At 44.8% G+C, this 13848-nt stretch overlaps 1 protein-coding gene across 3 annotated transcripts in view; it reads left to right on the plus strand.

Annotated features, from left to right (window-relative positions):
* The window catches only part of cdkal1 (CDK5 regulatory subunit associated protein 1-like 1), a 541005-nt gene that overhangs the window by 137297 nt on the left and 389860 nt on the right, over window positions 1–13848 (plus strand). For all 3 annotated transcript variants that reach the window (XM_078414892.1, XM_078414899.1, XM_078414884.1), the window contains exon 5: window positions 2513–2609. In XM_078414892.1, coding sequence (XP_078271018.1) covers window positions 2513–2609 — 97 coding nt within the window. The remainder of the gene's footprint in view (window positions 1–2512; window positions 2610–13848) is intronic.

The raw sequence follows: 13848 nt of genomic DNA on the forward strand, positions 1-13848 counted from the left end.
AAACGAGGAACTACAGATGCTGGTTTATAAAATAAGACGCAGAGTGCTGGAGTAGCTTAGAGGGTCAGGCAGCATCCCAGGAGAACATGGATAGGTGGCGTCTCAGGGCGTGACTCTTCTTCAAACTGATTGAAGGGTCTCAACCCGAAACGTCACCCATTCCTTCTATCCAGAGATGCCCCCTCTCCCGTTGAGTTACTCCAGCATTTTGTGTCTATCTTCTTATATCTTACATCCATTTATTACTTAGTTCTATTATAGGTTCAGTTTACCCTATTTCTAATAAAAGCTGTCATCAGAAATGTGCATATTCCTTTCCATAGATATGCTAATAGGTATTCCCAGAATTTTCTGCTTTGTTTCTAGTTTTCTAGTTTTTATCAGTTTCGTCCAGTTAGAATTAATTCTGTGTTCGGAGTAAACTGAATAAATGTTCTTGGCAAACTCTGTGAAAATATCCATTGCTGTTCTCGCTGTGTTGACATTCACAATATTTTGTGTTTTATTTGTGTAACCGAAATATGCTAGTTGGCGAAAAAGTACCCTGTCCCTCTTAAGCTTTGTTGATTGTATCACTTTCACTTAAGACTGGCCTGAAGTTTTTGAATTTATCAAATTGTCGTATGTACACATGGCTTGTGTATGTTTTGGTGAGGATCTATTGAACAAAAGGACAGCGCGATGGTGCAGCCTGGTGCCTTACAGCGCCAGAGACCCAGGTTCGCACCTGTCTATGGGTGCTGTCTAGGTTCTCCCTGTGACTGCGTGGGTTTTCCCTGGGTGCTCCGGTTTCCTCCCACACTCCAAAGGGATACAGGTTTGTAGGTTAATTGGCTTTGGTAAAGATTGTAAATTGACCCTAGTGCGTGGTATAGTGCTGGTCAGCGTGGACTAGGTGAGCCTGTTTCTGTGCTGTATCTCTAAACTAAACTAAACTAAAAGGTTTGTATCACAATCGCACATTTTAATGAGCTGAAGAACTTCCAAAGTGGTGATGGTAGTCAAGGTTGCAACTCTGAGAAAGCAGCAGCCAATTTGTGCACTACAGGATCCTATTATCAACAATGAGATAAATTACTAATTGATTCCTTTTGTATGTTAGTTCAGAGATAAATGTTGTGCTTTACTAAGGGTGAACTCCTTTGCTATCTCCCAGTCAAACTATGGTGCCCCAATATCTACTACGTAAGGATGCAATGAGGCCTTTGTTTAATGGTTCATTGAAGGTGACACTTCCATAAGTACTGAACTTATTATTGCACTGAAGTTTTAACTTTAGTTTAGTTTTAGAGATGCAGCATGGAAATGGGCCCTTCGACCCACCAAGTCACTATTTGATCACCTGTTCTTGCTCGTTCTATGTTATCTCACGTTCTGCATGTGCACATGTCCGCATGTGCACATGTCCGCATGTGCCAATTTTCTATTTCTTTCACATACTGTGGACTTGACGGGCATGTTTCAATCCAAAGGTCTCTTAAATGCCATTATTGTAGCTGCCTCCATCACCACCCTTTGTGTAAAAGAAAATTTGACCTGCACATTATCATTAAACTTTGCCCCTCTCACCTTAATGCCGTGCTCTCTAGTATTTGATTTTTCCATCCTGGGAATAAGGTTCTGACTCTGCTCTATCTTTTGGCTCTCATAATTTTATATATTTCTTTCCGGTCTCTCCGTAATCTCCGAAGTTCCAGAGAAAACAATCCAAGCCTGTCCAGCTCCACCCTGTAGCTAATAGCCCCTAATACCTGGGTATTATTCTGGTAAACCTCCTCTGCACCCCTTCCAAAGCCTCCACGTTCTTCCTGTAATGGAGCGACCAGAACTGCACTCAATATTCCAAATTGGGCCTCTTCAATGTGCTCTGAAGCTGCATCATGATTTCCTGACTCTTATGCTCAAAGGTCGATCGATGAAGGCAAGCATACTCAAACGATTTCTTCCCCACTCTTATCTAGTTCTGTTTTTTTTAGACAATAGACAATAGACAATAGGTGCAGGAGGAGGCCATTCGGCCCTTCGAGCCAGCACCGCCATTCAATGTGATCATGGCTGATCATTCTCAATCAGTACCCCGTTCCTGCCTTCTCCCCATACCCCCTGACTCCGCTATCCTTAAGAGCTCTATCAAGCTCTCTTGAATGCATTCAGAGAATTGGCCTCCACTGCCTTAGCTACAGCGTGGAAACAGGCCCTCGGCCCACTTTAGGAACTATTTACAATTTTACTGAAGCCAATTAACCTGCAAACCTGTAAGTCCTTGGAGTATGGGAGGAAATCCACGCAGGTCACGGGTACAGACATTACCCGTGGTCAGGATCGAATCTGGGTCTCTAGCGCTGTAAGGCAGCAACTCTACCGCTGTTGTGTTGCCACTTTCAGGAAGCTATGGACTTGATTGGATAGATGGATAAATAAACGTGCTAATGTGGAAATTGCAGTTTTATGACGTTAATTCGTTATTTGTAAAATATAACTCTAACTCTGTTTCTTCTTGTAATCATTTCAGAAAAGCTCAAGAACAAGACAAGAAAGTGGTAGTTGCTGGATGTGTTCCTCAGGCCCAACCACGGATGGACTACCTCAAAGGATTAAGCATTATAGGGGTATGAACATTCTTCCGCAGTTTCATCTTCAGAAGTCAGAAGAGAATTGTGTTCAGTTCTGGGCACCATGTTATAGGAAAGATACTGTTAAGTTGGAAATGGCGCAGAGAAGATTTACAAGGACTTGAGAGTCTGATCTGTAGGGTGAGCTTGAGCAGGCTGGGACTCTATTCCTTGGAGCACAGGAGGATGCAGTGTATAAGGTCTTATAGAGGTCTTATAGAGGTGTATAAAATCATCAGAGAAATGGACCGGGTATATGCACAGAGTCTCTTGCCCATAGTAGGGTACTCGAGAACCAGAGGGCATAGGTTTAAGACGAAGAGAGAAAGATTTTATAGGAATCCGAAGGGTAACTTTTTTACACGAAGGGTGGTGGTTATATGGAACGAGCTGCTGAAGGAAGTAGTTTAGAGATACAGCACGGAAACAGGCCCTTTCGGCCCACTGGGTCTGCCCCGACCCGACCAGCAATCCCCAGACCTTAACACTATCCTATACCCACTACGGACATTTTTAACATTTACCATGCCAAATAACCCACAAACCTGTACGTCTTTTTACGAAGCAATTTAGACAGGTACATGGATAGGACAGATTTAGAGGGATACCAGACCAAGTGGACCCGTTGGGCCCAAACCTCTTTTGCATTGGTGCAGCACCCTCTCCTACCCCCCTCCCCTCTTCGCCCCCTCCATCCCCCCTCCAACCTCCCTCCCCCTCCCCTCCCCCTCCCTTTCCCTTCCCTCCCCCTCTCCCCTTCCCCTCCCTCTTCCCCTCCCCCCACAACCCCCCTTATCCCCCCTCTTACCCCTCCGTCCCTTCCCCCCTCCCTCCATCCCCCTCCCTCCCTCCCACCCCCCCTCCCCCCAGGAGATAGATTTAAACTTTAAAATGTGAATAACCAAAAATATAACACCGATTTCAATGAAACTTCTTCCATTAGCACCAAAGGACGACGGTGAGAAAAGTGAGCCGAAAATTGTCGCGCTAATGTGTACAATTTTGGCTGTAGTTCAGGAACAAACAACCAAGCAAACAAGAGTTTTAGTATATAGATGGGGCAAATGCAGGCAAGTGGAACTAGTGAGGATGGGACATGTTGGTCAGCGTGGGAAAGTTGGGCCAAAGGGCCTGTTTCCGCACTGTATGACTCGATGACTATGACTCTGAGTCATTTCTTTAAGAGGTTTACATTGATTCTTGGACGTTTGTGATCCAGATCATACATTTTGTCTGGGTTCGAACTTGTTAAAAACTTTGAGATTTGTGTTTAACTTGGACTCGAATGTTTTCTCAATGCAACATCAAGGAAATTTTTTAACAAGTATCATCTTCTAACACTGAGCAAAATTTGTTTCCTTTGATTTTTTTTTCATGTCTTTCAGGTAAGGAAACCTTAACCCCAAGAATTCAGTTGAGGAGGGAATTAATTTCAATTGATCTGAAGCCTTTTCACTTTAATGGAGGTGGGCTTGGATGGGTTGGGAGCTTGCCAAGTACAATAAGATCATTAGGTTTGGCACATTAGCACCTCTGTTCACATCATTATTATATGGCATTGAGCTGATTTTGAATTAATTGAAACAAAATTAAATTAATGTCTCCAATACAGATTCCTCTGGGATCAGGAATCTTGCCAGGGAAAGGAAATAAAATTGAGCAGCACTTTATGGAATTGCATTAAGCTCAGATTCAAAGTCACTTCATCATTTTCCTCTAGCAAATATTGTGCAATGAATTCTTTAAGCAATAGGATTTTCACTGTTTTGAAGGTCATAGAAAGAGTAAGGAGATCATACTTCTCCTTGGAAAGAAATCACGAGCCATAAGAAAATAGGAGCAGGAGTAGGCCTCCGGGCCTTTCAAGCCTGCCCTGATATTTGATATGACCATGGCTGATCTATACTGGTCTCAACACTTTTGTGCTATTTCTCCCCCCCCCTCTACTCAATCGACCAAGTATTTATCCTGTGTAAGAAGGAACTGCAGGTGCTGATTTACACCGAAGATAGACGCAAAATGCAGGAGTAATTCAACGGGCCTGGCAGCATCTCTGGAGAAAAGGAATAGGTCATGTTTCAGGTCTCAACCCGAAACATCACCTATTCGTTTTTTTCAGAGATGTTGCCTGACCCACTGAGTTACTCCAGCATTTTGTGTCAATCTTTAAATATTTATCCACCACTCCTTCTTCTCCACTCTCCCATCGCGCAAAAGGTATGGAAGTGTTGAAAACGCACACCACTAGATTCAGGGACAGTTTCTTCCCAGCTGTTATCAGGCAACTGAAGCATCCTACCACAACTAGAGAGCAGTCCTGAACTACTATTTACCTCATTGGTGACCCTCGGGCTATCTTTGATCGGACCTTACCCAGCTTTACCTTGCACTAAACGTTATTCCCTTATCATGTATCTGTACAGTCTAAATGGCTTGACTGTAATCATGCACTGTTTTTCCACTGCCTAGATAGCACGCAACAAAAGCACTGTAACTCGGTAAACATGATAATAAACTAAACTAAAAGGAACATCTACCCTGTCAATCCTCCTAAGGATCTTATATGTTTGAATGCCACTCTTCATTCTTCTAAATTCCAAGATTTACACACCCAAACTGTTTAGTGTTTATTGAGAGGATAACTCACATCCCAGAATTAGCCTGGTGAATCTCCGCTGTACTGCCACCAATGTAACGATATCTATTTTTTGATAAGGGAACCAACACTTAATGTAGTACACCAGTTGAGGCCTCACCAACAGCCTTACAATTGCAGCAAAACCTCCCTAATTTGTAGACACCGGTAGCGCAGCGGTAGAGTTGCTGCTTTACAGCGAATGCAGCGCCGGAGACTCAGGTTCGATCCTGACTACGGGTGCTGCACTGTAAGGAGTTTGTACGTTCTCCCCGTGACCTGCGTGGGTTTTCTCCGAGATCTTCGGTTTCCTCCCACACTCCAAAGACGTACAGGTATTATGTAGGTTAATTGGCTGGGTAAATGTAAAAAAAAATAAAACATTGCCCCTAGTGGGTGTAGGATAGTGTTAATGTACGGGGATCGCTGGGCGGCACGGACTTGGAGGGCCGAAAAGGCCTGTTTCCGGCTGTATATATATGATATGATATGATATGATATGATGGCCAAAATGCTGTTATCTCAGTCATAGAGTCTTACAGCATTGAAACTGGCCCCTTGGGCCCAACATACACACAGCGGCCAACATGTACCATCTACATTAGTCCCATCTGCCTGCGTTTGGCCCATATCTCTCTAAACCTGTCCAATCCATATACCTAAATGTTTCTTAAATGTTGCAATAATACCTGCCTCAAATGCCTCGTCTGACAGCTCGTTCCATACATGCACCATCCTTGGCCCTTCAGGTTCCTATTAAATCTTTCCCCCCTCATCTTAAACCTATGTCCTCTGGTTCTTAATTCCCCAACTCTGGGCAAGAAGTTCTATGCATCTACCCGATCTAATCCTCTCATGATTTTATAGTTGTTGGATTTGCCTGCTAGCTTTTTTATGATTCATAACCCCGCTGAACCTCATTCCCTCTGAACCCCTCTGAACCTCATTCCTTTGCAGTCTCTCTCAATTTGGATAATATTCTTCTCACCAAAGTGAAGGAACACACACTTCCCCACAATAAACTCTATTTGTCAGGTTTTTTTCCGAATCACTCAATCCAGCTACATGCTGCTGCAAAATTACAACTTCGTTGGCACAGCATGTCCCTTCTCCTATTTTTGCATCAGGCAAATTTGGAAACCTTCCATATTATTCCTTCCTGATTAAATTAAATAGTGAAGAATTGAGGGCTACGACCTGACTTCTCCAGTACTGTAGTGGTTACCTCCTTCCAGTCTGAAAATAATCAATTTATTCTTGCTCTGTTTTCTGTGTGCCAATTTTTAATCCATTCTCACACACTTCGTTTGGCACCCTGAGGTTTAATTTATGCACCAGTCTCTTATGTGGCACCTTGTCAAATGCCTTTTGGAAATCTAAATAGATCACATAGATTCATAGAGTCATACAGTCCGGAAATAGGGCCTTCTGCCCAACTTGCCAACGCCTACCTACATATCTCATCTACACGAACTCCACCTGCCTGCGTTTGGCCCATATCTCTCTAAACCTATCCTATCCACGTACCTATCTAAATGTTTCTTAAACTTTGCAATAGTACCTGCCTCAACTACCTCCTCCAACGGCATGTTCCTTACACCCACCACCCTTTGTGTAAAAAGGTTACCCCTCAGGTTCTCATTAAATCTTTCCGCCCTTACCTTAAACCTATTGTCCTCTGCTTCTCAATTTCCCAACTCTGGACCAAAGACTCTGTGTTTTTACCCGATCTATTCCATTCATTATTTTGTACCCAATAATACGATCACTCCTCATCCTCCTGCACTCTAAGGAATAAAGTTCTAGCCTGCTCAACCTCTCTGCATAGCTTGCTTCCTAAAGTCCAGGTAACATTCTGGTAAACCTTCTCTGAACCTTTTCACTGATTCGAATAGTGAAAGGCTTGGATATAGTGTAGAGTCTAGGACCAGTCATAGCCTCAGAATTAAAGGACATTCCTTTAGGAAGGAGATGAGGAGGAATTGAGTAAGAGGGTGGTGAATCTGTGGAATTCTTTGCCACTGAAGTCTGTGGAGGCCGTCAATGGATATTTTTAAGGCAGAGGTAGATAGATTCTTGATTATTACAGGTGTCAAGGGTTATGGAGAGAAGGCAGGAGAATGGGGTTAGGAGGAAGCGATAGATCAGCCATGATTGAATGACGGAGTAGACTTGATGGGCCGAATGACCTAATTCTGCTTCTATCACTTATGACGTTATGACCTTTCAAGCTTGACAGCATCTTTCCTATAACATGGTGACCAAAGCATCTACAAGTTCCCATCTATTATCTCTCCCTGTCACATCCTCAAAGAATTCGAGCAAATTTGTCAAACATGATTTAACTTTCACAAAACCATGTTAACTAAGTTTAATTATATTCAGTTTTCTTAAGTGATTAACGTCATGCCAATAATTGCTGTTAAATTAATTGGCCAGAATTTTGTCAGCATCCATATATTCTCCACAGATCCCTGCTATAGTTGTGTGTAGACACAAAATGCTGGAGTAACTCAGTTGGTCAGGCAGCATCTCTGGAGAGAAGGAATGGGTGACATTTCGGGTCGAGACCCTTCTTCAGACTGATGTCAGGGGAGGAGCCGGGACAAAGATAGGATGTAATAGGAGACAGGAAGACTAGTGAGAGAACTGGGAAGGGGGAGAGGAAAGAGAGGGACACAGGAACTATCTGATGTTAGAGAAGTCAATGTTCATACCGCTGGGGTGTAAACTGCCCAAGCGAAATATGAGATGCTGTTCCCCCAGTTTGCGCTGGGCCGCACTATGGCATTGGAGGAGGCCCAGGACAGAAAGGTCAGATTGGGAATGGGAGGGGGAGTTGAAGTGCTGAGCCACCGGGTGATTAGGTTGGTTAAGGCGGACTGAGCGGAGGTGTTGAGCGAAACGATCGCCGAGCCTGCGCTTGGTCTCGCCGATGTAGAGAAGTTGACATCTGGAACAGCGGATACAATAGATGAGGTTGGAGGAGGTGCAAGTGAACCTCAGTCTCACCTGGAAAGACTGTTTGGGTCCTTGGATGGAGTCGAGGGGGGAGGTAAAGGGACAGGTGTTGCATCTCCTGCGGTTGCAGGGGAAAGTACCTGGGGAGGGGGTGGTTTGGGTGGGAAGGGACGAGTGGACCAGGGAGTTACGGAGGGAATGGTCTCTGCGGAACGCAGAAAGGGGTGGAGATGGGAAGATGTGGCCAGTAGTGGGATCCCGTTGGAGGTGGCAGAAATGATGGAGGATAATTTGGTGTATGCGACGGCTGATGGGGTGGAAGGTGAGGACAAGGGGGATTCTATCCTTGTTACGAATGGGGAGAGGGGGAGCAAGAGCGGAGCTGTGGGATATAGAGGAGGTCCTAGTGAGAGCCTCATCTATAATGGAAGAGGGGAACCCCCGTTTCCTAAAGAATGAGGACATCTCTGTTACCCTAGTGTGAAACACCTCATCCTGAGCGCAGATGCGGCGTAGACGGAGGAATTGGGAGTAGGGGATAGACTTTTTACAGGAGCCAGGGTGGGAAGAAGTATACAGGAAACAGGGTGAGTCAGTTGAAGGCCTCTGATATCCATAAATATTGGTCTCGGCCACAGTATTGAAATATCTGAAGTTCCCTTTTTTTAACTCCAGAGTTCTGATTTTATAAATATTATGAAACAGCATGTTCTTATCCAATAGACAAATAACACACTTTAGAGGTAGAGCTATGGTCAATATACTTTCAACAGGGGTGTATTCTATGATCTGTCACTGTTCACTAACTGCATTGAGTGGATCCCACTTCCAAACTCTCCCCATTAAATCAAGCAAGTTGGAAGCAACCTGAAGGGTCTCAACCAGAAACGTCACATACCCACGTTCTCCAGAGAACATGCTGCCTGACCCGTTGAGTTTCTCTAGCATTAAGTCCTTTTCTGTAAACCAACATCTGCTGTTCTGGTTCACTTGCACCTCCTCCAACCTCATCTACTGTGTCCGCTGTTCCAGGTGTGGACTCCGGTGAGACCAAGGGCAGGCTTGGCGATCGTTTCGGTGAACACTTTCATTCAATCCGCCTAAACCTACCTGATATACTGGTTGCTCAACACTTTAACTCCCTGTCCCACTCTAGCATTTTGTGTCTATCTTCGATTTAAACCAGCATCGACAGTTTTTTCTACACATCTGCAGTTCTTTGTTTCTACATTTTTTACATTATAGCTTTTCAATGGTTCAATGGTGGTGTCATTATTATCATGTGTACCAGGTACATTGAAATACTTGTTTTGCATACAGCACAGCAAAACTATCACCATACATACAGTGCCCTCTGTGATGTTTGGGACAAAGACCCGTCATTTATTTATTTGCCTCTGTATTCCACAATTTGAGATTTGTAACAGAAACAATCGCACGTGGTTAAAGTGCACATTGTCAGATTTTAGTAAAGGCCATTTTTATTCATTTTGGTTTCACCATGTCGAAATTACAACTGTGTTTAGACATAGTCCCCCCATTTCTCCTTGGTGGCTCTCTTCACCCCTTGTTCCTTCACAGCTGACCTCGAGGGCTTGGAAAGTAAGACCCCCCCCCCCAGGTTCCTATCAACGGGCCCTTTGTCCCAGCGTCTACAGCTGTCTATCACCACCTCCTCTCCAATTCCTAGTCCACAGCACCAGCAGGGGCCAGGCCTGTGGCCTTCTCTCTGGGGCTGGGGGCTTGCCGAGCCACCGGGGTCAGAACCATAAGGTCCATACCTTATGATCTGATCTCTGCATGGATAGCCATCAAAAACTGCATAGATTAGAAACAGCTTTTGATGAATATCCATGCAGATATTAGATAACAGATAACAGATTCGTGAGAAAACTCTTTAGTTTCAGTATATTTTAGATCTAATGTCTTCTCGCTTTTTAGGGAGTTTTTAATTGCATTATTTGTTTTCTAAAACTTCCACTCAGATGGAAAATCATGGTGGTTTTGGCATCTTGTAAAGTTCAATTATTACTTAAGCATTGCTAAAAAGGCATAAAGAATCATTCACTAAAGTGATTGTGTGCATTCCCAAATCTCAAAATTGCAATTGAAACCTCTGGCTGACGTTGTCTGTAATAATACATAACTCATCAACATTTCAAAACAGTATCTTGTGGTGTCTACACACACGCAATCAAAACTAACAAAGATTCTTTAATTCCTGCTCACTGCAATTTTAACAGAAGCCGACTGCAAACTTAATTCTGGAGATATTTTGATAAGCACAAAATTGATTGAAGCACTACGTGCACTGAGTATTGTAAATCTGTAGAACGTGGCAATACTGCTCATTTTCTGAACATTTTCAGTTTTTCTATTTAATTTCAAACAAGGGGGATTGTTCTACAAAGGATCGTACAAACTAAAGGATCGTAAAGAGGCATACAAACTAATCCAAGTTGGACTGTATCTTCCCAGTTTCCTCTTACCTCAAAGTAATCAAAGTTCTTAATGTCTAAACAGGAGCGGCACAGTGGCGCAGCAATAGAGTTGCTGCCCTACAGCGCCAGAGACCCGGGTTCGATCCTGACTACAGGTGATGTCTTTACGGAGTTTGTACGTTCACCCTGTGACCGTGTAGGTTCTCTCCGGGTGCTCCAGATTCCTCCCACACTCCAAACACGTACAGGCTTGTAGGTTAATTGGCTTCAACAGAATTGTGCATTGTCCCCAGCATGTAGGATAGTGCTAGTGTGCGGGGTGATCGCTGGTCGGCGCGGACTGGTTGGGCCAAAGGACCTGTTTCTGCACTGTGTCTCTAAAGTCTAAAGTCTTAAAAGAATATAAGCATATTTATCGTATTTTAAAGGCAGTAATGCCACTGACCACTGATAGGCTAGATGCACCCATAAGTCAGACTTGTAATAAAGTTCATTTGTGTGGTGAAGCTTTTCTCCTTGCCATTAGTTCCTGTATTGTGTGAGGATCTTCTTCCTCTGTCGTATGTCTTTTAGACCTGCAGCTCCGTTGAGGCGAGCCAGGCCAACGTGTCATCGTCCAGGTCAATCAGACCTCGTTCACCATTCGGTGGCCGGTATTTGGGGCAACTGGTGACTATGTGCTCCACTGTCTGTGTTGGGTCCCCACTCTCGCAGAAGGCACTGTCCACGAGACCCCACCTCTTCATCGCTACTCCTTAGCGTCCGACGCCTGTCCTCAAGCGATTGAGGGTTATCCATTGCTTTCGGGGCGGGTCCTGGCCAGGGACGTCCATGGGTTCACCGATGTAATGGTACAGCCTAGATGGTTCCGCTGACTTCCACTGGTCTCTCCATCTCGTCTTGACCCAGGTGGCCTTGGAAGTGTCAACCGGTGTTGTACAGAGCAGCTCGTGGGCTTGCATGGCAAAGGGGCGCCGTGACTTGAGGTGCACATGTCGTGGTGTCTCTGTGACGATCTGATGGAGAAGGTGGATAATAATGTGTGATTAAATATTGGGGAGGTACGCAGATGAAACAGAAGGGAAAACCTTGATAAATGATCAGAGAGAAGATAGGTTGTGGAAATGGAGGTGGCAATGGGGAAACATGGAAAGACAGTGGACAGTGAATGTCAAAAAGTGATATCTCAGGAGGAAAATTTAAAAATGCCTCAACCCAGGATATCATTTTGTGGATGGGAATGAAATTGAAAAAGACCCTCATGGCTAGTTTAGTTTGGTTTAGTTTAGAGTTACAGCGCAGAAACAGGCCCTTCGGCCCACCGAGTCCGTGCCAACCAGCGATCCCTGCACACTAGCACTGTCCTACATACACTAGTGGCAATTTACAATTATACCAAGCCAATTAACCTACAATCCTGTATGTCTTTGGAATGTGGTAGGAAACCAGAGATCCCGGAGAAAACCCACGCAGGCCACGGGGAGAACGTACAAACTCCGTACAGACAAGTACTCACCCGTAGATGGGATTGAACCCGGGTCTCTGGCACTGTAAGGCAGCATCTCTACTGCTGCGCCACTGTGCCGCCCTAGTTTAGTTTAGTTTAGTTTATTATTGTAATGTGCACTGAGATACAGTGAAATGCTGTTCTTTCGTAACAGTTTGTGTGCTGTCAAAGAAAAGACTATACATTATTACAATCAAGCTGTCCACGTTGTACAGATAAAGAGTGCAACATTTAGTACAAGATAAAGTCTACGACAGGTCTCCAAGGAGATCAAAGACAGCATTGTAAAAAATGCTTTTGCTGAACTAAAGATTTGAAACAGTGGAACAATTGTAATGGGTAATAGCAAATCCTCTTCTGGGACTGGCATGTAAAGAGTCGCCTGGCTTCGGCACAAGGAGAACTAAGCGTTTGTTTTGGATTCTAAAAGGGGAAATGAAGACAGGAATTTGGCTGGGGTGGTAAGAAAAGGACCTTTTTAGTAGGGGGAAGAGGAAACTCATGAAAATATTATCTGCTGAAGTTGAGGGAAGAGGGTGCTCCTTTCATCTGGTCGAACTGTACCCATAGAGAGATATCTAGTTGGTCATAAGGTCATAAGTGATAGGAGCACAATTAGGCCTGACTTGGCCTCTACAGCCTTCTGTGGCAATGAATTCCACAGATTCACCACCCTCCGACTAAAGAAATTCCTCCTCATCTCCATCCTAAAGGAACGTCCTTTAATAAGTGAGTTCGGTATCTCGACTGAGCATGTGCCGATCATGGGTCGCAGGGGCTAAACATTCTCGCCGGTTGATCTGCTGCGTGTATACAGACCTGTGTTTCATTCGTATTTTCCAGTTTTGCTTCGTAGAGGTAAGAAAATTCTGCTTTAAAAAATATTAATTAGGTGTATTTATGGTTAATTTGTACTCCGGTAGACACAAAATGCTGGAGTAACTTACCGGGACTGGGAGCATCTTTGGAGAAAAGGAATGTCTGATGTTTCAGGTCAAGACCCTACAGGAAGGGTCTTGACCTGAAACGTCAGCCATTCCTTCTCTCCAGAGATGCTGCCAGTCCCGCTGAGTTACTACAGCATTTTGTGTCCATGGTGTAAACCAGCGTCTACAGCTCCTTCTTACACGTTAAAAAATCCCCATGGTTGGTGCTTCATTGCGGGTTACAAAGCTCCCTCCCACCCCAGGCAATCTCATGTGTGCCGCCTCCCGACAGGTATATGCCCGCCTGTCCCAGGGACCACTCTCACGGCAGCGCTGGCTGTGAGGATTGAGCCTGTCGGGTGCCTCTCCATCAGGTTACAGGTGTTGCAATTGGAAACGCGCAGCGCGGGTGTGATCGAGGGAGCAAGACCCAGACAACCGGCTACAGGGAGCCAGTGCTGGCGAACACAGCCTCTGCTGGCACCGCCATCCCTGGCAGCAGCGTAGGAGAGGAGGAAGGAGGTTTGTGTGGAATGAGGGTGAGTTGGTGCAGCGCTCGTGTCTTCTCTGGGAGGCGGCACAAATGACATTGCCTGGGGTGGGGGGGGGGGGAGCTCTGTAACCCACAATGAAGTACTAAGCATGGGGATTTTTTTAACGTGTAAGAAGGAACTGTAGATACTGGTTTCCACCGAAGATAGACACAAAATGCTGGAGTAACTCAGCGGGACTGGCAGCATCTCTGGAGAGAAGGAATGGCTGACGT

Source organism: Rhinoraja longicauda, chromosome 2, assembly GCF_053455715.1.
Source record: "Rhinoraja longicauda isolate Sanriku21f chromosome 2, sRhiLon1.1, whole genome shotgun sequence".
NCBI classification, from domain to species: domain Eukaryota; kingdom Metazoa; phylum Chordata; class Chondrichthyes; order Rajiformes; family Arhynchobatidae; genus Rhinoraja; species Rhinoraja longicauda.